At 43.9% G+C, this 22,717-nt stretch overlaps 1 protein-coding gene across 16 annotated transcripts in view; it reads right to left on the bottom strand.

Annotated features, from left to right (window-relative positions):
* Positions 1-22,717, bottom strand: part of DOCK9 (dedicator of cytokinesis 9) — a 323,308-nt gene that overhangs the window by 94,574 nt on the left and 206,017 nt on the right. For 12 of the 16 annotated variants that reach the window (XM_070800425.1, XM_070800419.1, XM_070800422.1 and 9 more), the window contains exons 28-35: positions 16,930-17,076; positions 16,651-16,734; positions 15,620-15,731; positions 12,131-12,309; positions 11,774-11,887; positions 9,667-9,787; positions 5,482-5,615; positions 3,306-3,420 (exon numbers count right to left, since the gene is read on the bottom strand). In XM_070800425.1, coding sequence (XP_070656526.1) covers positions 3,306-3,420; positions 5,482-5,615; positions 9,667-9,787; positions 11,774-11,887; positions 12,131-12,309; positions 15,620-15,731; positions 16,651-16,734; positions 16,930-17,076 — 1,006 coding nt within the window. Of the gene's footprint in view, positions 1-3,305; positions 3,421-5,481; positions 5,616-9,666; positions 9,788-11,773; positions 11,888-12,130; positions 12,310-15,244; positions 15,287-15,619; positions 15,732-16,650; positions 16,735-16,929; positions 17,077-22,717 lie in introns of all 16 variants that reach the window. The other 4 variants (XM_070800416.1, XM_070800417.1, XM_070800418.1 and 1 more) reach the window with 1 other exon arrangement.

A 22,717-nucleotide genomic window follows, 5' to 3' on the forward strand; every position in this document is an offset into this window, starting at 1 on the left:
ATCCGGTCCCATCACTTCATGGCAGATAGATGGGGCAACAGTGTCAGGCTTTATTTTTGTGGGCTCCAAAATCACTGCAGATGGTGACTGCAGCCATGAAATTAAAAGACACTTACTTCTTGGGAGAAAGTTATGACAAACCTAGACAGCATATTAAAAAGCAGAGACATTACTGTGCTGACAAAGGTCTGTCTAGTCAAGGCTATGGTTCTCCTGTAGTCATGTATGGATGTGAGAGTTGGACTATAAAGAAAGCTGAACGCCGAAGAATTGATGCTTTTGAACTGTGGTATTGGAGAAGACTCTTGAAGTCCCTTGGACTGCAAGGAGATCCAACCAGTCCATCCTAAAGAAGATCAGTCCTGTGTGTTCATTGGAAAGATTGATGCTAAAGCTAAAACTCCAATACTTTGGCCACCTGATGTGAAGAACTGACTCACTGGAAAAGACCCTGATGCTGGGAAAGATTAAACGCAGGAGGAGAAGGGATGAGATGGTTGGTGATGTCAATGGACATGAGTTTCAGTAAACTCCGTGAGCTGGTGATGGACAGGGAGGGCTAGTGTGCTGCAGTCCATGGGGTCGCAAAGAGTCGGACACGACTGAGTGACTGAAGTGAACAAAGGCTCAGAGACGCTAAGCAATTCTCCCAATGACCAGCGGAGAGAATGCTGGTGGAATGGAAATTTAAACCAAGTGCACCTGATTTTGAAAGCCACGTTTGGCCTTAGAGACCAGAGGGTGGGTCGCAGAGCTTCCATTTCCTGGGGGCAGGGTTTGAGTTCAGAATCCAGACAGACAGACTCTGGTTACTGGAGGCTGGTCATCTGGGTGTGGTGGGAACCTAGGGAGTTCCTGGGATGCTGAGAGCCTCTCTGGGTCAACCTGCAGACCTCTGAGACCCTTCCCCAAGCACATAAGAAACAGAACCGGCTGGCCAGCCGGGCATACCATGGCGGCCTTTCCTTACTCTGGCTGTTGGGTGTGTTGGGGGTGCGGGGAGGCAGAGCTAAGTTCTATTAAGGAGGGCAAGTGAACATGAAAGCCGCTCAGTCATGTCAGACTCTGCAACCCCATGGACTACACAGTCCATGGAATTTTCCAGGTCAGAATACTGGAGTGGGTAGCCTTTCCCTTCTCCAGGGGGATCTTTCCAACCCAGAGATTGAAGCCATGTCTCAGTCATCGCAGGCAGATTCTTTACCAGCTGAGCCACCAGGGAAGCCCAAGAATATTGGAGTGGGTAGCCTATCCCTTAAGGAGGGAGGAAGCACAAAAAGGAGCAGAGGGTGAGTGAGGGGCCCTGCGTGTCCAAGGTGCTCATTAAATGTGGGATAAAGCAAGGAGACCAGTCCTGGGTGTTCACTGGAGGGACTGATGCTGAAGCTGAAACTCCAATACTTTGGCCACCTCATGCGAAGAGCTGACTCATTGGAAAAGACCCTGATGCTGGCAGGGATTGGGGGCGGGAGGAGAAGGGGATGACAGAGGATGAGATGGCTGGATGGCATCACCAACTCAATGGACGTGAGTTTGGGTAAACTCCGGGAGTTGGTGATGGACAGGGTGGCCTGGCGTGCTGCGATTCGTGGGGTTGCAAAGAGTCGGACACAAATGAACTGAAAGCAAAGAACAGCCACAGAGCTAGTTACAGAGCTGATTCTGATTGTCTGTCTGGTAAATTATTCTAAAGGTGATTTTTCTCCTGCCTCTCATACCATACACAAAAATCAATGCTTGGTAGACATTAGGATTTAAGTGTGAAAATTGAAATAATACAGCTTTTAAAGAAAATACAAAAGAATATCTTCAGACCCTGAGAGTAGGTACAGATTTCTTAAATGAGACACACACATAAAGAAATTCTAATTATAAAGGGGAAAAAATTATACTTGACAGTAATTGATAAAAGAGAACATTCTATAACTATTTTGAAGAGGTTATTGCATTTTAAAAATATTTGCCTGGCCTTAACAAAAGGCTGACTTAAAAGGGTATACTTCTTGTATATTTGTTTTTTTAAAAACACTGATGTTCTAGTTATGCATCATATTTAATATTTGAAATGTAAAGTATTTTAAAGAAAATCTTTAACAAAGGAAAAGCAGGATTATAATGCTGGCTAAAACTCGCTACCATGATGAAAATTGAGAAGTTCTGACTGAATGGGAAGAAGTTCAACGTTCTAACTGAAATATTAGAGTAAGTGCCCAGTGCTTTTATATTTGGTCATCATTCGCAAAAAAAAAAAAAAAAAAAAAACCTTGTCTATTTGTTTGTTTGTTTTTTTAAATAGCTATTTTAAAGTAACATACTGACAGAAGAATAAAATACCCCAGTCACAAAGCATTTCAAGGACTGGCACGCTACTCCTAACCTCTGAGCTAGGGGTCAGCTCTTGGTGCTGCTGAAATGGGAGCTCGATAGGAAAGAAGCACTATGCGCAGGCAGAAGTGCCGTTCCCTGGAGGCTCGATGGCCACAGCCCCTGCCGCCAGACAGGCGGGCTTCCGGTCTCCAAAAATGGCATTTTCCTTTCAGAAGAGTTCATCTTCTCTCCATGACCCTAACGGAGTTCACAGAACACTTTCTGATTTGTTACAGGGAAAATGAGTAGATTTTCTGGCCAAGATAAGAACTGTGACACTGTACCATTGCTTATAGCACACTAAATCAGAGCTGCAACTGTCCTGCCATGGGCGTTCACAAGCCTCACGAGGTGCTGGTAAAGCACTAACGGTCGTGGTCATTCCTGTTTAAAAACGGGGTCGTCAAGCCCTTAATCAGAAACTCAACCTACCAGGATACCACTACTTCCATTAGAAAACTAAACGCACCCCTCTTCTAGTTAAAGCCAGGAATGCTGCACGCACGTGCTCAGGTCGTTGACACTACAGTCTCTAATTCAGGAGACTGACTAATAAAATTAGGCAAGTGGTCCATAAGCTTGTTTGGACAAATGAAACTTTATAATAATAAAAAAAAAAGAGCTCCTTTCATTTATCTGCTTTTGTCTCCTCTGGCGAAGACGTATGTCTGAGTTTAGTATAAAATTTTAAAATTCACACTTTAGAACTTCACACTTTAGAACTTCTTTTTATAGAATATAGTAATTAATGAAAATAAACGTCCAAATTAAGACTTTCATTTCTAGTACATTTATTAAATTAACATGTATTTCAAACAAGAGAGAAAAAAAAAATCCACTTAAATCCTTAAACCCTCTCAACCAACTACAATTTTTAAAGGATAAACCGAATACTGAAACAAGGAAAGTAAAGCAGATTTCTTCATTTTTTTACCTACCGTCAGACATGCTTTTTAATATGTAAAGGAAACACATCAGCAGGCTCTTAATCTCAGACTGGTCTAGTTTGTCACAGCGAACGACAGAATTTCCCAAAGTGCCACTTTGTTGGTGCTAAAGGAGGAGAAAACACAGGTGACTTTTCTCCTTTGTTACAAGTAAAACAAAGTTAGGTTCACTTTTCTCCCTTGGAAGAGAAAGATTTTCAGAATTTAGTCAAATCATGTAAGTTGGCAGGTATCCATGATTTGTCAACAGACCACAGGCACATCATCACCAAACACACACACGTGTGCTAATAATCCATGGGAGTGCTGTCTTGTCTCCTTTGCACACTCTCCCAGGACAAGGCAGAAGGCACGGACCTTTCAAACTGAATAACCACAGTCGTGGTTACTGGCTTAGTTCTGAAATGCCAAGTAAAACTTCATGCGGAAAAGTTTATGTGCTAAGACGGAACACAGAAACGATGCTTCAGAAGACACCGCCAAACCAAGCCACGTCAGTGGCTGAAACAGCAAATTAAGTCCAAGGTGCTGCCGCAGATCAGCCACTGAAGCCTGGAGCTGAGTCATGGTCATTCTGTTACATTCTAGAGCAGCCTTAAGGGAGGACCATGGGCAGCGGCCTGATAGGGGCAAACAGGGTCATCTCAGCCCAGCAGGGCCAGAGGCCCTGAGCTGATGCTATCACGCCACCATCAGCTCAGCGCAACACTGCACACTTCACACAGCTCAGGGCACAGGGCGAGGGCAGTTTTGCCACCAGGCAGCAGGTTCACTTCCAAACTATTCACATAAAAAAAAAAAAAAAAAAAGAACAAGAATCTCATCTCATTAAAAGAGAACACAGGAAATTAGAAAATCTTCAAAGTTATAATTCCAATTGGAATCAGGAATTTTTTTTTTCCCCAAATACCAAAGCAGAAAGATCAGTGAAAAAAATATTTTGTCTTTCATTTCAATATTTCATTCAAGGCATTGGTGGGCAATTGAAAAAATACATAATTATTTTTCAATTCAGTTCAATTTCAATTCAATAAATCATTTTTCAATTTATTTTCAGGCTCGATTAACAACATATGTGAGTAGTTCCATCATAGGGAGGAACCCGGTGCCATCAGTGGCAAAGCTGCAGCACGGGGGCACCCTGCTGCCCACCCACTTCCTCAGTGCCCCTGGGAGAGCTCAGGCCTCCTCCCAGCGGGGCCTCCTCCGGCAGAGGTGGCAGCGTCAGGAGCGAGAAGTCCACGGTGGCTCGGTGTCTCCTGGCCGGCTGGTCTCTCTCCTCCTCCTCCTCTCCAGCACCATGCACGACACAAGCCGAGTGCCTTCTGAGCAGCCTCTCCCTCTATGCAGGAAGGCGTGTCAGGGTCAAGGGAAAAGTTCGACAGGTCATGACCCCTGCACGGAGATGTCCGCATGGCTCCAGGACCGTGGCTGAGCACCATCGGGGAGAGGCCAGACCCGCAACCCCATGGTAAGGTTACGCACCTGATTCCAAGTAAGGATGGCCTCCGTGTGTCTGAGAATTTGGAATGCATCCCTAAGTGGGTCACCTGTTGACCGATACACGTGCTTGCCTATAACTTGAAATAACTTAGGAAAACAGTGGCCAAGGTGAGACTCATCTATCATGGTTCCAGGTCTAAATCTAAGTTTTATCCATGCGTACAAAATTCAGAATAGTTTTTGTTATTTCAAGAAAAATAGTTCAATATGAGCAGATGTGTTGTGTTGGGGGCACAGGGTGAATGGAGTGATTCCCAATAAGGATTTATCCCTGAGTCATCCATAATTAATCTTTTCTGGAGCCAGCTTTGGATCCAGCGCCCATTTGCATGGGTAACTGTGTTATAAACACTGTTCTCTGGCACACAGACCGTGGAGATTCTTAGCAAGTGGCATTCTGATTTCCCTATCTGTCTAAACTTCCAGAACCAAAGTGCTCACTGTGAACACTGATGAAATGCTGGAACAGGAATAGAGGGGTGCAGGGGATGGGCCCCACCCTTAGATCATACTCTGACCGACTACCCCAGGTTTAACTGAGTTGTTTCAGAAAGAAAGGGAAAAAAAGGTCCAACCTGATGAACATGCGAACATGAAGCATGCCTACTTTGGGCTGAATCCATCAGTTATAAGAAAACACCGAAATTACAGGAAAGGAACTTACCTTCTCCAGGGAATTGCTCTTCTCACTATTCCTTTCTGGAAGGCTGTTCCCGGAATCTGTGCTTATGAGGGAGCCTCTTGAATCAGCATTTCTCACGCTATTGATGTTGGGAGTTGAGTTCGTATATGGAGAAGCTAAACAAAGGTCAAGCCAAGACCCAGATTTGGTGAGAAAGAACAAAATAAAGGTAAGCCCTCAGCTTCAAAGGAGACTGCTTTTAGGGCACTTGTTTAAACTTGTTTTTTCTGTGAGGAAGTTGGCTCAAGACTTTTATTCAGTTACCTCTCCTTTAAAGAACTAGGCCATGTAGTGTAAAAGTAAACTTGAGTCTGAAACATTCCGACATAACTATCAAGTCACTTACGAGAAACCACCTTGGATTGCTCAGACTTGGGGAGAACATGCTGTTTCAGACTGGGGTAGAATAAAGACTTCAAAAAATTAAAAAGATAAATCCACCTATAACCTTCAAATAAAAAAAACTTAAATCATGCAATAAACCCACTGTACTCAAACGGCATGCCCAGGAGCCCCAGAAAACCCCGAGGAGTGTCACGGGACATTTTCAATTTTCAAGGAAAACACAATACTTGACATCTGTTGGAAACCGTAGTTTTGACCTCAGACTGCTACATTCCTTTCCATGATGTCATATCTCTCTGAAGTGGGGTTGCTGTGATAAAAGCCAAGTACTGGGTGAAAATCAGTGTGGAACAGGAAATGAGAATGCCGGTGAGCAATCTGATTTCAAATGTGAGAAGCTGTGCAGTGTCCAATAGGCACACACGCTCCATTAGTAAGAACTGTGGTTATTAAAAATAAAATTTTTTTTCTTTGAATTTACATACATAGGTTTCAAATGCCTCTTAAATTGTTAGGTTATACATACTTACTAAGTTATTTGGCCTTAAGCACCTAATAAACGGACCACTTGGTGTTTCTTTTGGCCTGGGGACGCCATGAAAAAAGCCACTTTGATAATGAGGGTGCTGTGAACTGAGACTGTTTGGGAATCTCTGCAATAAACATTTACGAGCAGAGAGGAAATCTAACTTGGAAATAAAATTCGTGACATCTGTGAGGGGAAAAAACAAAAAATTGCATTTTAAGGAAGAAGTCAGCCCCTACCTCGAGACTATGGAATTTTAAAAAGTACTAGATTGACTTCCTGCTTAGATAAGATTTCATTAAATCACATAATTAAAAATGACCCTCAGACTCGCACACTTTGGGCTGAACCAAGAGGCGGGCCCCTGGCAGAGAGGCCTGGTTGGCTGTGCAAACCGCAGGAGAAGAGCCCTAGCCCCACGCAGCAGGCTGTGAGCATGGCCCTCTCATTCCCAAGCTGCCTTCACGAGAGATGCCGTCACCTGGCACCTTGGGACAGGCAGCCCTTCTGGGTTTCAGCCTGCCAATTAGCTGCCGTGGATTGAGACACCTCCAAGTTAGTCCATCCCCACCCACAGGCTTATCCACCATCCCTAAAACCGATTCAGTGTGTTAAGTACATCAAGGAAAGAAGGGTCAGCAGAATCCGAAAACAAGTGAAGGCGGGAACATGTAAACCACGGGCTACCGGCAGCACGGCCCCAGGACAGGAACTGTGTGACTGCCACGAGAAGCAGGTCAAAACGCTATGAAAAAGCAATGAGTCTTTTTCTGTACTCAGAAAAGAGACATGTGCTGTGACCAAATTATAACTATCAGCCTCCTAATATAACTGGACTTCATATTTAATGTAGAACATGGAGCTCAGGAGAAAGAGACTCTGGGGAAAGTAAAATTAGACCCTGAATTCTCAGAGTTTAGGCTCAATTCCAGAACAAGAGTCCTAATCTAAAGGCAAACAGGTGGAAATGCAATAAATCAAAATCAACAGGCTTAGTTAGAACCATGTTCCTGTTGTCTGTGTTTGTCTGTATTTAATATCCTGGCCCGGTGTATAACTTTTCAGAGAACTTTAGTTCAACTCTCTCCCCTTTGGTACAGACAGCAAAAAGCAATACACTGAGTAGGTGGAAAAAAGAACTCTGAGCCTAAGAATGCATGCCTTTTAAAATGAATGTAATCTTACAGTAGTTTTTATCCAGGCGATGAATTGGTTTTAGAAATTTTCATGCACCATGTTCCAAAGGCATTAAAAAAAAAATGCTGAGGGCACATCCTCAGTAAGTGTGGAAGGAGAATCTCCTCAAGATATGGAATTCCTTGGTGAATAAAAGAAGAGCTAAAGCTACCAGAAAACAACTAGCAAACCCAGTTCAAAGGTGGGGGCTTCCCTGGAAGGCATTTCTAAAAGGAAGTTAGGATTACAGTGTTTAAAGATGGGGGGTGAGGGGAAGGTGGGGTCATAGATAAAAGCCCAAGTATAAATAAGTCTGCTGCAGTGAATTCCCGTGAAAAGTGGATCCAGATCTTAAAATTCAAGAAAGAATGAAAAAGACAAAATTAGTCTCAAGTACTTTTCATAACTTCACCATTAACACAGAGCAATCGAAGGCCATTTATGCCAATGAAGTTGTGCTGAAGACCCCCCCCACGGCTCAGCTCTATGTTCTCAAGGAATCCCAAACCCTAACCGGGCAAATGTGGAACTGGAGAAATCAAGCCAGAGTCAAAACATCACCTCATTCTAGTTTCACCATTTCCGCAAAGCCTTGGATCCTACAGAAATGCTGGTCAGAGGGAACACAGAGTTAAGATTTAGGCTGTGGGACTCATTTGACTGGCTACTAAGAGTCCATCACAAAGCATGAATAACACTGAAGAACTGTGCTTGTTACAATGGCAGTCAAATAACAACACTGAGGTGTCTACCTTGCCAAGCTCTGCAACACTACACTAGCTCTTCTTCCCTCACCAGGACTGTTTTTGAAATGTGGGCACAGGATGAAGAGGACAGACAACTTGCCCTTGCAATTGTAAATGGTGGAAGTCTGGACCCAAGGACACAACTGTCTGACTTTAAAGCCAGTGCCATGGACTGCTGCAAACAGAGCCTGGAAGGGACCCCTTCCCACTTCCAGAGAGTGGCTGGGTGAGTGGTCAGCGCGAGAGCCCCAGGAAGAAGCAGTGGAAATGCTGTGTGCCAGGCTCTGCATTCTGGATGAATTAACTCATTTCATCTTTACGGTGCCAAATGAGGTAAACAGAACTATGAAAAATACACATAAACATAAGCAAGATTAAAGACTGTATGGGTGTTCGAGGATAAATCTGAGCACTGGTGTGAGGTTTCCAATTTCATAGTCTGGCCAGCTTCGTTGCCTACATGAAATAGCATGTTAACAAGAACAACACAAAAGCTAAGGACATAAACTCAGAATGAACAATAAGCCTGCAGATTAATTAGATAAAAGGACTGCCCTTTTATTCTGGGGGCATTTATTCTGCCCTTTTATTAAGCCCTGGGGGTTAATTCCATCATTGGGTGGTCTGAGCACCAGCCACAGTTGGGTGCTTCATTTATTCAAACTGTGGTGTAAAACAGAGGGAGAGATAGAGACAGCATAAGCCTGTGAGTGTCTGTGAAGATGTATGTATATTTTTGCACCATTATCTTTATGAAGGAGCTGGCACATGGGCTCAATTAGTCAGAATATTAATCAGTACATTTCTCAGGCCTTTTTTTAAACGGAAAAACTACACAGTTTGAATCTTGAATTATGCCATCTGTTTTCCTCCCCATGGGGGCTGCTCTAACATTAGTTTAGATAGGAAAAAAAACATTCTAGGAAAGAGATTTTAGAAAACTGATTTCAGCATTGCATTCGAGCCATAAACCAATAACTCCTTCAGGAATTACTTTCTCACATTTCATCTAAATGATTAACACTACAAATAAACCCTAACCCCACACACACACCTGCAAAGATTTTCTTCTCCTAAAAGCATAAACAATCTAATTTGAAGATTTAAAATTAAAAATTAACATGCATTAAACACAAAGCAAACAAGACAAATATGCAATTAAGTGTACTATATTCGGAATTCCTGCAAATTAGGGATCTTTATTTCAGGGTAGGGTTGAGGGGGGTTTCAGAGCTGAGCAGCAAAATAAGAAAAAGAACATGTGAAGCAGAAACTCAAGACTTCAAAGTTCTGATCTGAAAGCTAATGGATGACTGGATTAAAGACACTTTTTGAGTACAACTAGCCAGAAACAGGTCAGAGTCCAAGCATTACCAATGCCAGAGATGGCGCCAAAGAGGTCCTTGTGCAGGCTGGTGTCCAGCGTGCCCCCAGACTTCTGGGGCGTCACTAACGGGTTCACTGCTGGCAAAGTGAGGGATTCTTCCTTCACAGTCTGTTGAAGGGGGAGAGAGACAAGAAATCATTAAAGATGGTTTTAAAAGAGTCACCGACCATTCTTGGAAGTATGAGCATGAGCGGGAGAACAGGGCAGAACGGCCTGGCCTGCCCATCACGTGTGGGTGGGAGGACCAGCATGGAGCCTGTGAGGGGAGGACGGAGGGGGCGGGTTGCAGCAGGAGTGGGGAGCGTAGGGCACTTCAGGCCTGGGGGGGCAGAGCAGCCTTGGCTTAGGGAGTCCTGTCTTCCCCCAGAAGGTCTAGCATTTCTCCCTTTCCACAGCTCGGATACCCAGCATCTTTCTAGATTATTTCAGCAGGTTTCTTCCTTCAGAAGAAGCCTCGAGGGCTCTAACTAGAATGTTGGTTTTTCTCTCACATCAGAAATCCTCCTAAATGAGCAATAATGACCTCACAATAGCGGTGGTGAAAACCTCTGCAGGTTAGGCGCTTCTTGTGAACTCCCAAGAAATTGTGTTCATTGTGAAGTTGTGTTGTAACAGAGATTATACTTCGATGGAAGCCAGAGAAAAAGATGGTGTTCACGTTTCTCAGGGTTGAAGGAGTACAGAGAGGACCCAGAATTGCTTATTCTGATTAGAAAAGCAGACAGATTTAGAGAACACACAGGTGCAGGGCAGTGTTGGCGAGGGCGAGATGAGTGTGGTGAAGCCCATTTAAGGACAGTGACCACTTATGCTCCTTGGAACTACTGACACAAAACACGCTCTACAAATAGGGCTCCTCTCAATGCACCATCAGGTAGGAGATGTACTCAGAGGAGAGAGGTATAAAAACCAGGACAAAGCACCACTGTAGGAGAAAAAGGGACAGAAAAGAAACACACAAGGAAACTCCCCAGTGTATGCCATCATGACAGTGGTAAGACGAACGATGGAGCCAGTACAAGGGTCTAGAATAAAGAAAAGGACACTGAACGGCTAACCTGTCCAAATTAACAGCCAACTGTCTCCAACCAAAAGGCTTTGAGATCATACCTGGCATCACCCTTCACTCAACTTAATTTCCAATATACCTCTAAATATCTGCATAAGGCTAAAATAAATTAAGGTGGTCAATTAGGGGAGGTGGGATTGCTCATCTTGCCCCCCCCCCCGACATCTAGTCTGATTATCTTTCTAATTTTATAGACACATGGAAAATTAAGCCCAAAGAAGTGGCTTTTCAAAGACTGTGTGGTATGCTATTAATACACCAGGACTGGGACTAGCACTGACATCTCGTAATACACAGGTTAGAATTATGTAGAATTATGCTTTTTTTTTTTTAAATAAAATTCCTTCCTCTATAAGTTTTTCTTGGATACACAAAGATCCTGACATCTTATAAGAAAATGAGCCATCAGGAAAGCATGGCTTTTTATAATTTTTTTTTTTTTAAGAATGATTTTTAACAAGAGCTGAAGGTTTACTAATTGACCCCATCTTAGCCAGAAATGCAATTTACCAAGACTACTGTAGATTATTATGGTTTGGGGGGCAAAAAGGAGGGGTGTATAGTTGAAGAGTGTCCCTCCAAATGCACATCCACCCTGAACCTCAGAATGCAACCTTATTTGGAAAGAGGGTCTCTGCAGATGTCATTAAGATGTAAGATAAGATGAGGTCACTGTGGATGAAATCCAAGCCCTGGTGTCCTTATAAGGATGGGACAGGATACCAGGGACACGGACGCACACCAGGGAGAACACCAGGGAAGACAGGCAGAGTCACACAGCCACCGCCAAGCGCAGCAAGCGCTCCAGGCAAGCACCAGTGGCTGGGAGAGTGGCACAGCCTGGCTCTTCACCCAGCACCTCCAGAAGGAACCAGCCCCGCTGACACCTTGATTTTGGATCTCTGGCCCCCTGACAGTGAAGGAATAAATTCCTACTTGCTCTGGGCCACCCTGTCCGAGGTGTTTTGTTAGGGAAGCCGCAGGAAACAAATGCAGGCCGTGTCTGTGTGAGTGTGCTTACGTACACTGCCAGGGTTCACCGGGAAGGGAGACACATCTCTCACGTTGATCCGCTGGACGTTCTCAATCAGCAGACCGAACAGAGGCAGGTAGAGAGTGGCTATCCTCGCCTGATGGCTCTGGAACAAAGATGCACAGTGTAAGTGAATCCCGGCCTTGGAGAGCTTAATGATGGCCTGGGCGAGCACTGGCCAGGCCCTGTACTGGGACCCTTCCTATAAAGGCGGCTGTTAGATTTTATTGCATAAACAGAGAAAGCTTTTGTGCTATCGTTACTAATTTTCTAATTGCTTGTTTCTTTGGATTACTCAAAATGAAGGTCATGTTATCAGTCACATTTCCATGCATCAGAGAACACTCACCCTGGAAGCGTATCTGTCGTCAAAAGAGTGCTTTATCAGCAGGTTCTTGAGCACGCTGATGGCAATCACTCGGACCTCCCTGAACTCCTGGAGGGCGGCCCCCACCTCCCTCAGTAAGAGTCCCACCAAGAAGTGGTTTCTGCAGAACTCGTCTGTTAATGCATAGTCAAGTTGGAGATCTGAAATGAGCATATAAACAAACTGCTTTAGTTAGAAGGGATGTAATACTCTTTGAATAAAATAAAAACCAAGCCCACCCTTTCCTTTCAGGCTCCCCTGTGTGTGTCAACAGGTGGTCACATCTGGCTCCCAAAGGCTGATAACCTAAAACACTGCTCTGCACTCCAAAATGTAAACAGAGTTTAAATACAATTAAATCAATCCACAATGCAGGAGACCCAGGTTCGATCCCTGGGTTGGGAAGATCCCCTGGAGGAGGAAATTTCTACCGACTCCAGTGTTCTTGCCTGGGAAATCCTATGGTCAGGGAGCCTGGTGGGCTACAGTCCACAGGGATACCAAGAGTCAGACACGACTTAGTGACCAAGCCACCACCACCATATAAATGCACTGGATTTTGATTATAGAAAGTATTACATCCTACGTAATTATTAAGTCAGTGAATAGTTTTAGTACCAATTTTTAGAATATAGAACAGCACATTATATTACAAATGTAATTTTGTTACTAATATGAAATTCAAATATTGTAGTAATTGACAACATTATAGAGGAGTAATTTGTGCATAACAAACACATAACTAAAGAATAAATATATACATGGCCTATTAAAATGTTCTTCACTACATGGGTTCATTTATCTATTTCCTGGTCATTAATGCCCATATACTCCACCCAATGTGTTTAAAATGACCAAGTTAGCATATAACCTACTTATTTTGCTATCACTGAAGACCTTATTTAATATAGAATTTTCTCAAATATACTCTTAAAACTTCTGTACCTCAAAAAGCAAATAGAAAACTAATATAAACTAGAACTAAAATGGACAAAGCACCAAATCAAACTAGCTAAGTCATCAGCAAGCTAAGAGACAAGACTGAAAGCTCTTCTAGAAAAAAGATGTAACCAAATGTGAACTCTACTGAGGGAAGGTAGAAACAAGTAGCTAAACACCACACTCTAAAGCTGAAATAACACTTTTCCAGTAAGCTGTGGCTTGGATTTAAATTCTTATACCGCATCCATTGTTAGAGGAAAGTCAATGGGCCTCTACTTTGGTTTTAATCTCACGCTGGGCAGTTGTTTCTAACCCTATTTAGATTCTCACTCAAGTCCTAGAAAGCCTTTCCAGGACCTTCCAGAACACTCGTGTCCACTGTTTTAAGCAGAGATTATTGAAAAGACAGTTCATAGCCTGAATTCACATGAGTCCCTTAGAAGAAAACTATTTATGGGTTTAACTGTTCACATGTGTGTGTGCGCGTGAGTATGTGTGTGTGCAGAGAGGAAGGTGGAACAGCAGGTGAGAAGGGTGAGAGGAAGGAGAATGCTAAAAAAAAGACAAAACCTTATTCTTACTGGTGCAGTTACATGAAAATTCATACCGAAGCCACCTGTCCCTCTAGCTCCAAATTCCCTGACAGTCTACAAGAGTTTGTGCATGTCTCGCGGTGGGCCAGTGGGGAAGATTAGTACAGGTTCACGCCCGACCACTGGGCAGAAAGAGCTGTCCTGAGCACCCTGACAGGTGAGAGGAAAAGACAGTCATGGTCCCCAAGGGCAGGTGGGCCAGTAACTGCTGGTGGGCTAAGAGGGCAGGGTGGGGTGCCGGGAGAGGCAAGGACCTGGCCAGGCCCAGATCCAGTGACTGGCCGAGTGACTGGCTGGGAGGAACACGAGGACCCCAGCGAGGTGCTGTGTGAGGCTGAGAAGCATCAGGAGTGAGGAGCTGGGACCAGCAGGTGTGTCTGGTGTGTGGGGAACAGCTCAGGGGGAGACAGGTGGTGGGGCAGGGTTGGGCGGGGGATTCTGAATGGCCCAGAATGTTCAACCCTGCACCTTTTCCAATTATTACCCCAAAGTCACCTTCTCAGTGAGGCTCTTCCTGGCCACCGGATCTCAATGTCACCCACTTCCTATCCCGTTCCCTCACTTTTCCTCTCCGTAGCACTCATCACTCTGACAGGCGGGGACTTCATCCTTGTTGTCCACAACTGTATCCCAAGGTTAGGTAGAGTTGGTGCTGGGCAAATATTTGCTGAATGCATGATAACCAATGTCAGGCCACGGTCCCTATCTTGCTTTTTATAGACAGTTTGAGCCTCTTTTGGGCACTTAAGATATTTATGTCTCTGAATGAGTGCCTTTGTGTATTTCTCCCTGAATTTCAGGGTCACTTGATTTAGGTGTCATCAATAATTTGATGGAGGAGGAAATGGAAACCCACTCCAGTATTCTTGCCTGGAGAATCCCATGGACTGAGGAGCCTCATGGGCTACAGTCCATGGGGTTGCAAAGAGTTGGACACAACTGAGTGACTAGGCAACAACAAATAGTGTGGTGGCATCCTTCCACTTTTTCTCTCCTGCAGCATAAATAATCCTGAGCACATGCAAGGTGCTAAATACTGCACTATGATAGACCTGGGAGACTCGGGGGATTACTAGTCTTACTCAATTACTTACTCAATGAAGACAAAGAAATCTCTGTGAGCTTAATTCTCTTCAAACTCAGAAAGGATACAGAACAGTTAATAAAGACTCAACATGCAAACATAGAAAGCATGTGAAAAGCCGTGTTGCGTGTGACAAAGGTTACGGCTACTGCTATAAACAAGGACTAGGAAAACAGTGGGAGAATACACTTTAGAAGTGAAGCAGCGTTTTTTGTTTGTTTGCTTTACTTCTTAAAGAAACCTCCTAGAGGACCTAGTGATCCCAGGAGCAAAAAACAAGACGCCTCCCGGGGATGTTACGGATGTGTTAGCTACAGTGAGAACAAATTCACTGGCTTATCGTGAATTTTAAAATTGATCCAAGTATATGGGAAATGTCTAAACGCATAGCACACATAAGCGTTTCAGCAATCACTTGCATTCTTTTTCTTTTAAAGGAGGAAGATGCAAGAAAGCAGCGTCACACCCCACACCTACCTACAGGAGTGTCATTTGACTCCACAGTTGGTGAAAGAAAAGCTAATTCATAAGAAAAAAGGAAAAGTGAAACAAATAAAAATAAACTACAGTAAATAAAAAGGATTTCTATTGTTTAAGCAATGGAATTGTTCAATGAAAAAAGAGTCACACTGGCATGATCAATAGTCTGGTAAGTTTGCTAAAAAAAAAAGTTAAGTTCCTATGAAGCATTTTATCAATTTAAAAAAAAAAAATGGAAACGAGAAAAAAAATGAATTCACCAATGAAAAATGTCAGATATTCTTAATGTCAAGTGTGAACTAATTCTCTTATTTAAAATGAATGGCTCTCTTTTTGAAAAGACTAGGATTAATATATTTAAAGATAGATTACCTTGATATCTTTGAATCCTGCCTTTTCCAAATGGCATTGGTAAATTCAAAGGAATATAATGTTCATGATTGCACACCACACGGAGAAATTCGAATTTATATTCAAAGAGGGTCTGCAGGAAAAAAATGGTTATACTCATAAGTTATGGATACTCTGCACAGCCTCCTAAGAAACCCCTGAGAAATGACATGGTGCCTATGGCTTCTTCCCTGTCTCAGGGCTACATGCTCTAGGGTACTTTACAGATTTCAGCATGGCTTCAGGGATTCATTTGAAAACGGGGAACACATTTTGCTAGATAATGTTCTCCATTGACTTTTAGGGCATTTATTATTTATGCTCCTCCAACTTCAATAAAGGATTTCGGGCAGCTTATAATTACAGACCAGATTCAAAGCAAGAAAAAAATGAGAAAGGCAGACCTTTAAAATAGACACCCAAGGGAAGAAACAGAAAATTCTGGCAGAGAAAGGCTGTGTGGTTCCTTCTGTTACCTTGTTAAATAAACTATGATTGGTAACAAGAATACTTTTAATTGTGCAGCTGAGAGTCATTTCAGGTATTTATGAGAAAAACCAACAGGTATGTTTATGTTGCATTTGGAATTACTGTGTCTCTAATATCTTACACAGGCTTCCCTGGCGGCTCAGTGGTAAAGAACCAGCCTGCCAATGCAGGAGATGCGGAATTGATCCCTAGGTTGGGAAGATCCCCTGGAGAAGGAAATGGCAACTCCAGTATTCTTGCCTGGGAAATCCCATTGACAGAGGACCCTGGTGGGCTATATTCTATAGGGGTCATAAACAGTTGGACATGACTAACTACACACACACACACAATATCTCAGATACTACTGTGAGTACTAGTTATTAATAGTTAGTATCTCCAAGGGAGGGCAGTGAGTAGTGCCTCTGGGACTGAAAGAAAATTCTGATGTGAACCCAGAGAAATAGGTAGGTATCTGGATTCACTCAGAGAGACAAAAAGAAGTGTGTAACACACACACACGCACATGGAGGCACACACACTACCTTAGGATCTCCAGGAGCAAAGCAGCTGATGTAGTTGTTGATCTGCTTGAAGACAAAGCCCCTGTCCATGAAGGTGAAACATCTCTGCGGAGGAAACAACCCACAAAGGTAAGTATTCAGGCTGTAGTGGAAAGTTGGGTTCAAATCAGTGTTTACTGTGGATAAGTTTATCCTCTGGCATAAACACATTTGCTGAGCACCTACTGTGTATGAGTCACTCTGCTAGAAAGAGTACATTTGGCCCCCAGTGGACGCCCTCCCTGCTGGAGGGCCCCCCACCTTGATGAACACAGCCAGGCTGTGGTTGGCGTTCTTGGACGCATCCGGGTTATCTCGGTACTTCTGCGTGATGTGAGGCATTAGCATAGTCACAACAGTTTCCACCGCATGATGATAGGAGGCAGGGAATCTCTGGTTTCGCAACAGCTGAAAAGGGTTTAGAGCAAACGCTGATTATTTTTTTAAGTTGAACTGTTTTTTGGGGAAAAGAAATCTCATCTCTGAAAGGTACAGGCATTCAAATCAGCCAAAGTAAAATGCAGAGATTGCTTTAGAAAGCACTGGCTTAGGGTTAAGCCTCAAGTACTCAAACTGAACACGCACAGAATGGTGACTGTATGTCACTAGTTGAAACTGCTCAGGAGGAGTCCTCTTTAACTTTACATAGTAATTTTTTTTCTCTGTCAGGAATGCATACCTAAGAAATTACACACAGATCACTTAGCGATTAGCTACTACTTACCATGTGTCTTCTACATACTGGGCACTGTACTAGATATTTTTATATAACCTTTTCATTAAATTCTTAAACACTCTCATTTTATAGAGAATTAGGGAGGTCAGGTAAATGTGGCTTCAGTCACACAGCTTACAATAACAGAGACTCAAACCTGGATCTATTATACAGTGAGTTCAAGGCCTGTGTGCTTTCTGCTCTGTGAGGCCATACTGCCCCCTCTCCCACCCCTCTCCTGCTCCATAAGTGGAACAATTTACTGAGGACCCAGAATGGGAAGCGGGCTGTACTGGATGGTCCATGCATGCATGTGATTCTAACCCCATAGCAGGGGGTGTTTCCATCCCTATGTTACAGACGAGAGGAAACTGAAGCTTGAAAAGATTCAGTAAAGAATACTAACTGACCTTTAATATCCTTCCTTCCCTTCTCTCTTTTAGTGGCAGAATGCCAAGGTTTGACAGGGACACGTGGCCTCCCAGCTAGAGGCTACATTTCCCAGCGTAACTTGTGGCAAGATAATGGTCATGCGACTCATTCTGGCCAATGGGCTATAAGAGGAAGTTACGCTTGCCTTCCGAATCCTTCTCTTTGCCACTGCCTGGAATGTGGGGTGGTGGTGAGCCAGCTTCTCAACCATGCAGACAAGGATGCTACCTGGGCTAGATAATTGGATAGGAACGTGAGTCCCCAAATGACCTTGCAGGACAAGCTTCCCACTGTTTGAGCTGCCTATGGATCATAATTTTCTAAAAGAGAGAAATGAACCTATTGTCTTATCAAAGCCACTATTATTTTGGCCTATTTTGGAGGAGCCAAACCAGTATCTTAATAGCAAACAAACAACATTTTGTAAAACTAGAACTGGAGCCTAGGTATTTTGGTATGAGAGCATGCATTATTTTATGCTTTAAATACCAGAAACTATAATGAAATTTTGGAACTCCAGCTTTACAATAATCTCAGTTCTCACACCAATAACAAGACAATCTTTGTAAATGTACATAAACTCAAGAATCCAGTGAGGGAAGGATCAAGTCATAAGAATTGGAAGTTTATCTACTTTCATAAACAGAACAGTAAAATCTGAAATTCCAAAAGGATTTTGTTCCATTCTGGCAAACCAGTAACTCTAGATCCTGAGGTGTCAGCCTCCATCAACCATTAGCTATCAGGAACTCGGGTAAGGCCAACTCTAACCACTAGGCATGAATGCCAGCTCCCAAGCCAGCCACTCCTAAAAAACGAGGTCTCCCAAGAAAAGCCTACCGAATGGCGCTGAGTTAACAGCTGCTTAAACCATGAAAAGTGGATGGAAAATTCTATAATGGAGGGATGGGGTGGACCACATGGACCTATAAGTCAATATTATCACAACCAAAAGTGGGACAACTGGGCATCCTATACCTCCTGATAAGTAAGATACAGGAGTACCAGCTAAGGTGTATCCTTGCCACATAGAAAATCAAACCTGAAAGCAGTTTAGCCTCTAGATGTCACTACACAAGAAACAGACGGTACAGAGAATCATGTGATGTATTACTGCAAGCTTACAATCGGCCAGATCTAGAGTGTGGGGAATTCTGCAGGTCAGGCGGCCTACTTTCTTCAACAAATACACTGCATTAAGAAACAAACAAATGGAGAAGGAACAGTGTGAGGGGCCAAGAGAACATCAGGGCCACATCAACCCATGGCAATGTGTGGACAGTGTTTAGATCCTGATTCAGACCAACTGTAAAATGACACTTTTGAGACACCTGAATACAGATGGGGTGTTAGATGATGATAAAGAAATATTGCTAACTTCATTGAGTATCATAATGGTGCAATGGTTATTCTTTAAAGGCTTTACCCATTGGATATTATACACTATAGTTTTACAGAGGAAATGATAAAATATTGAGGAATTGTTCTTAAAATACTCTAGGAAAAAGAGAAGTATGGGGGTGGATACATAAAGCAAGAATGGCAGAGTGTTGATAACTGTTGAAGCTGAGTGGGTGAGAGGTACGTGAGATTCATTAAACTACTCCCTTTCCTTTTAAAATTTTCCATAATAATTTTTTTTATTAAAAGGAAAGAAGTGTGGTGAAGAGTGGTGTATAATTAACATACCAACCAACCAACAATACTGCTCGGCGATTAGGAGGTGATAACTCAGTGCCTTTGAAGGGTGAGATGAAGCTCCCCCTTGTGACAAACAGCTATTGTCAAGAGTCCTAATTTGGCAACACAGCAATGAGGTAAGATGCACACGGAAGGGCGATGAAGACTGAGGTGATGAGACGGTTTTACGGAGAGTGCCACAAACTGAGGTGGAAGCACATGACCCAGGCTAACGAGCTGATGTAGGGCAGTAAGCACATGAGTGGTGGCTCAGGACAGGACGCTAAGATGGCAGGGGACTTCCTGGCCAAATGAAACGCTACTCCTGACCATGTCCTGCTGCAGGATCTTCCCTCAGTGCTGTGGCCGCGTCCATGGCGGCCCAGCCCCCACCATCTCTGCCTCCAGCAGATGCTGCTGGTGAGAGGTCTGCCTGCCCACAGACTATTCAAACTCCAGGGGGAAGGTAGACTTGTTGGTATAAAAGTTTTCCAACCACTCTGGTAATGCACACTCAATTTCACCTTGTCACTACCCTTCCTCTCCAGGATCTCTATTAACTGTCCGCTGCTTGCCCGCAAAGCTCCCCCACAGTCTCATCGCTGTCTCTGAGCTAATCCTGTTTGCACTCTTCCCTCTACCCTCAGCCTGAGCCCGTACCTGGGCATGAGCTCCTTCCTCTGCCGGACCCCCATTCTCCTCCCACAAGGGAGGCGGCCTCCAAGGCCCAGGTGGAGCTCCAGCTCCAGCACCACACGAATGTCCTCTTGTGTTGGAGCTCACACGGACACCTTCACACGTTCTCCTCTAAATGCGTGTTCTTCTCCAAGGACTCTGTCAACTGCACGGTGGAGGCCGCACTCTCCACTCTGCCTGCATCTCTCCTCAATGCTCTGCCTGGAGCACACACTGTTGGAAACACACCCTCGTGGACGGAAGCATGGCTGTTAACCATTCTGCCATCTCAGATGCACAGAGTTTCACATATTGTTCAGGAGAAGTCCAGGCAGTCCACTCAGAACAGGAACCACACTGCCCTTCTTTCACTCTTCAAATGAAAGCTCTTTTCTTGCTCAATTAAGACAGAAAATGGCTGAAAGCTAAACAACTGACACTTAAGGGAAGAGGTTCGGCCTGTCCCCAGCCAGGTTTCCAGCTTCCTGCAGGAGCACCTGTGGAATGCTAACAATTTGCTTGAGTCAACATGGGAGGGAAGGAAACTCAAAATGAGTCTGCTGAAATTATAACTGCTAAAACTAAACCACAGGGAAGAAAAACCTAAAGTACGCTGACCTTAGAGGCAGGGTGGAGCTGGGGGTTGGGAACTCCTCAGGAGGCCACAGTGAGGCCTATTTTGCATTTTCCCCCCAAAACTACTTATTATACATTCTAAGCACATCACCTATGGAACACTGAAGTCTGGAATGGTCACAGGTAATCAATCCAAACTTCGCAGGTCCATCTGCAGCGGTATGGAAATTGACCATTTCAGATGCTAGTTCAGAGAGAGGCTCTGATGCTCAGCTCTCCTCTGCAAAGGGGTCATAGTTTGATTGGCTGGGGATGGGAAGGTGGACACATGACATTGCCTCCACCTTCGGCACGACAGCGTGCAGGTCTGTCCCTCCCTATATGTGTGCATCAGATGAAACGGCCTGGCCAGCACTGGGAGTGGAAAATGAAGACCGAGGCTCATCACACTCTATGACCCCAAGTGTTGGTTTGTGGCAGACTTTCAAGGACACTGAAAGCACTGTCTAGCTCTTCTGTGAACCATGGCCCAGGTGCTCCTACGAGACAGGTGTGCGCCTGCTTACAGCAACTGAAGACAAGACTCACCAGTGAGGAAAAAGGTCAAGGTCAGGATTATAAACATTGGAGTATTTTGACAATCTTCAGCCTAAAAACAGAAAAACTCTAAGGGGATTTGACCATGATTCTGGAAACCACCAATGGTACAGAAATGGTGAATATGAACTTGTTCCCTAAATCCAGAGCACAGGGGCTGGAGACTGGGGCATGCAACTTTACAGATGCAGGACAAGCACTAAAACAGCTGATGCAACCATATACAACTCATCACTTAAGGTATGAGGCAAAGTGACTGCAGGCTTCAAAAGCTGAAGAGAAGTTCCTAGACCAAGGTGTGATTTAGCTAGTGGTTACCATGGGGAAAGGGAATTGGGAGGGACAATATAGAGCCAGGGGAAGAAGAGGCAAGAACTATTAGGTGTAAAAAAAGCTGCAAGGATATATGGTACAACAAGGGGAATATGGCCAATGTTTTATAATAATTACAGATGGAATATAACCTTTAAAATTATGAATCACAATTACAACCTGTAATGTATATAATATTGTAAAGCAACTCTACTTTAATTTTTAAGACCTACAAAAATTAAAAACGTGTGGTTTCAGGGAAGGGCGGCATGATTTAGGGAAAGGGTGGTATCTTGGGTGACACGGAAGCAGAAGTCACGGGGGAGGGGAGCCCCTCTAAAAGTGACCAGTGTCGGACTCCCCCGAGTGGCGAGCAGGTGTTCAGAATCCCTTTTTATAGTAAATCATGTTATGGTTAAGCATTCTCTTTTTGGATGCCTGTGTTTCTTTTCAAGCTGGAATGCTTTAAAATAAACTACCTCTAAAAACCCTCCGAATGCTGTTTTGAGATCAGGATATAATTAACTTACAGAAAAGGTTGTGCATGGCAGCACTTGAGTGGCCTGTGTAAAGCCCTAAAGGATAAACTAAATGTTTATCTGTGGAGCTAGAGAATTGGGCTATAGGCTGGGAATGGCAGGACACTGGTGAGGGGCTGACTCTGACTTTGGCAGGATTCTTGGTTCTGCAAGGCTGTGTGATCCTGGGCAAGGATCTAGATCTTCATGGGTCTAGACCTCCACCATCCACCTTCGAGAAATAAGGGGGCAGCTGCACAAGAAGGTGGCTTTTTGGTCTCTATTGACCCCCAAATTCTGTGGTTTAATTTGGCATCTTGAGAAAAGAACGCACACAATCCTTTATTAACTTTCGATCACAGTTCTAGGCTAGACGACACTGATCTGTGTGTGCTCAGTTGTGTCTGACTCTTCGCAACCCCATGAACTGTAGCCCACCAGGGTCCTGTGTCCATGGGGTTTCCCAGCAAGAATACCAGAGTGGGTTGCCATTTCCTCCTCCAGGGGATCTTCCTGACCCAGGGATCAAACCCATGTCTCTTGC

Source organism: Bos indicus, chromosome 12 (genome assembly GCF_029378745.1).
Source record: "Bos indicus isolate NIAB-ARS_2022 breed Sahiwal x Tharparkar chromosome 12, NIAB-ARS_B.indTharparkar_mat_pri_1.0, whole genome shotgun sequence".
Lineage (NCBI taxonomy): Eukaryota > Metazoa > Chordata > Mammalia > Artiodactyla > Bovidae > Bos > Bos indicus.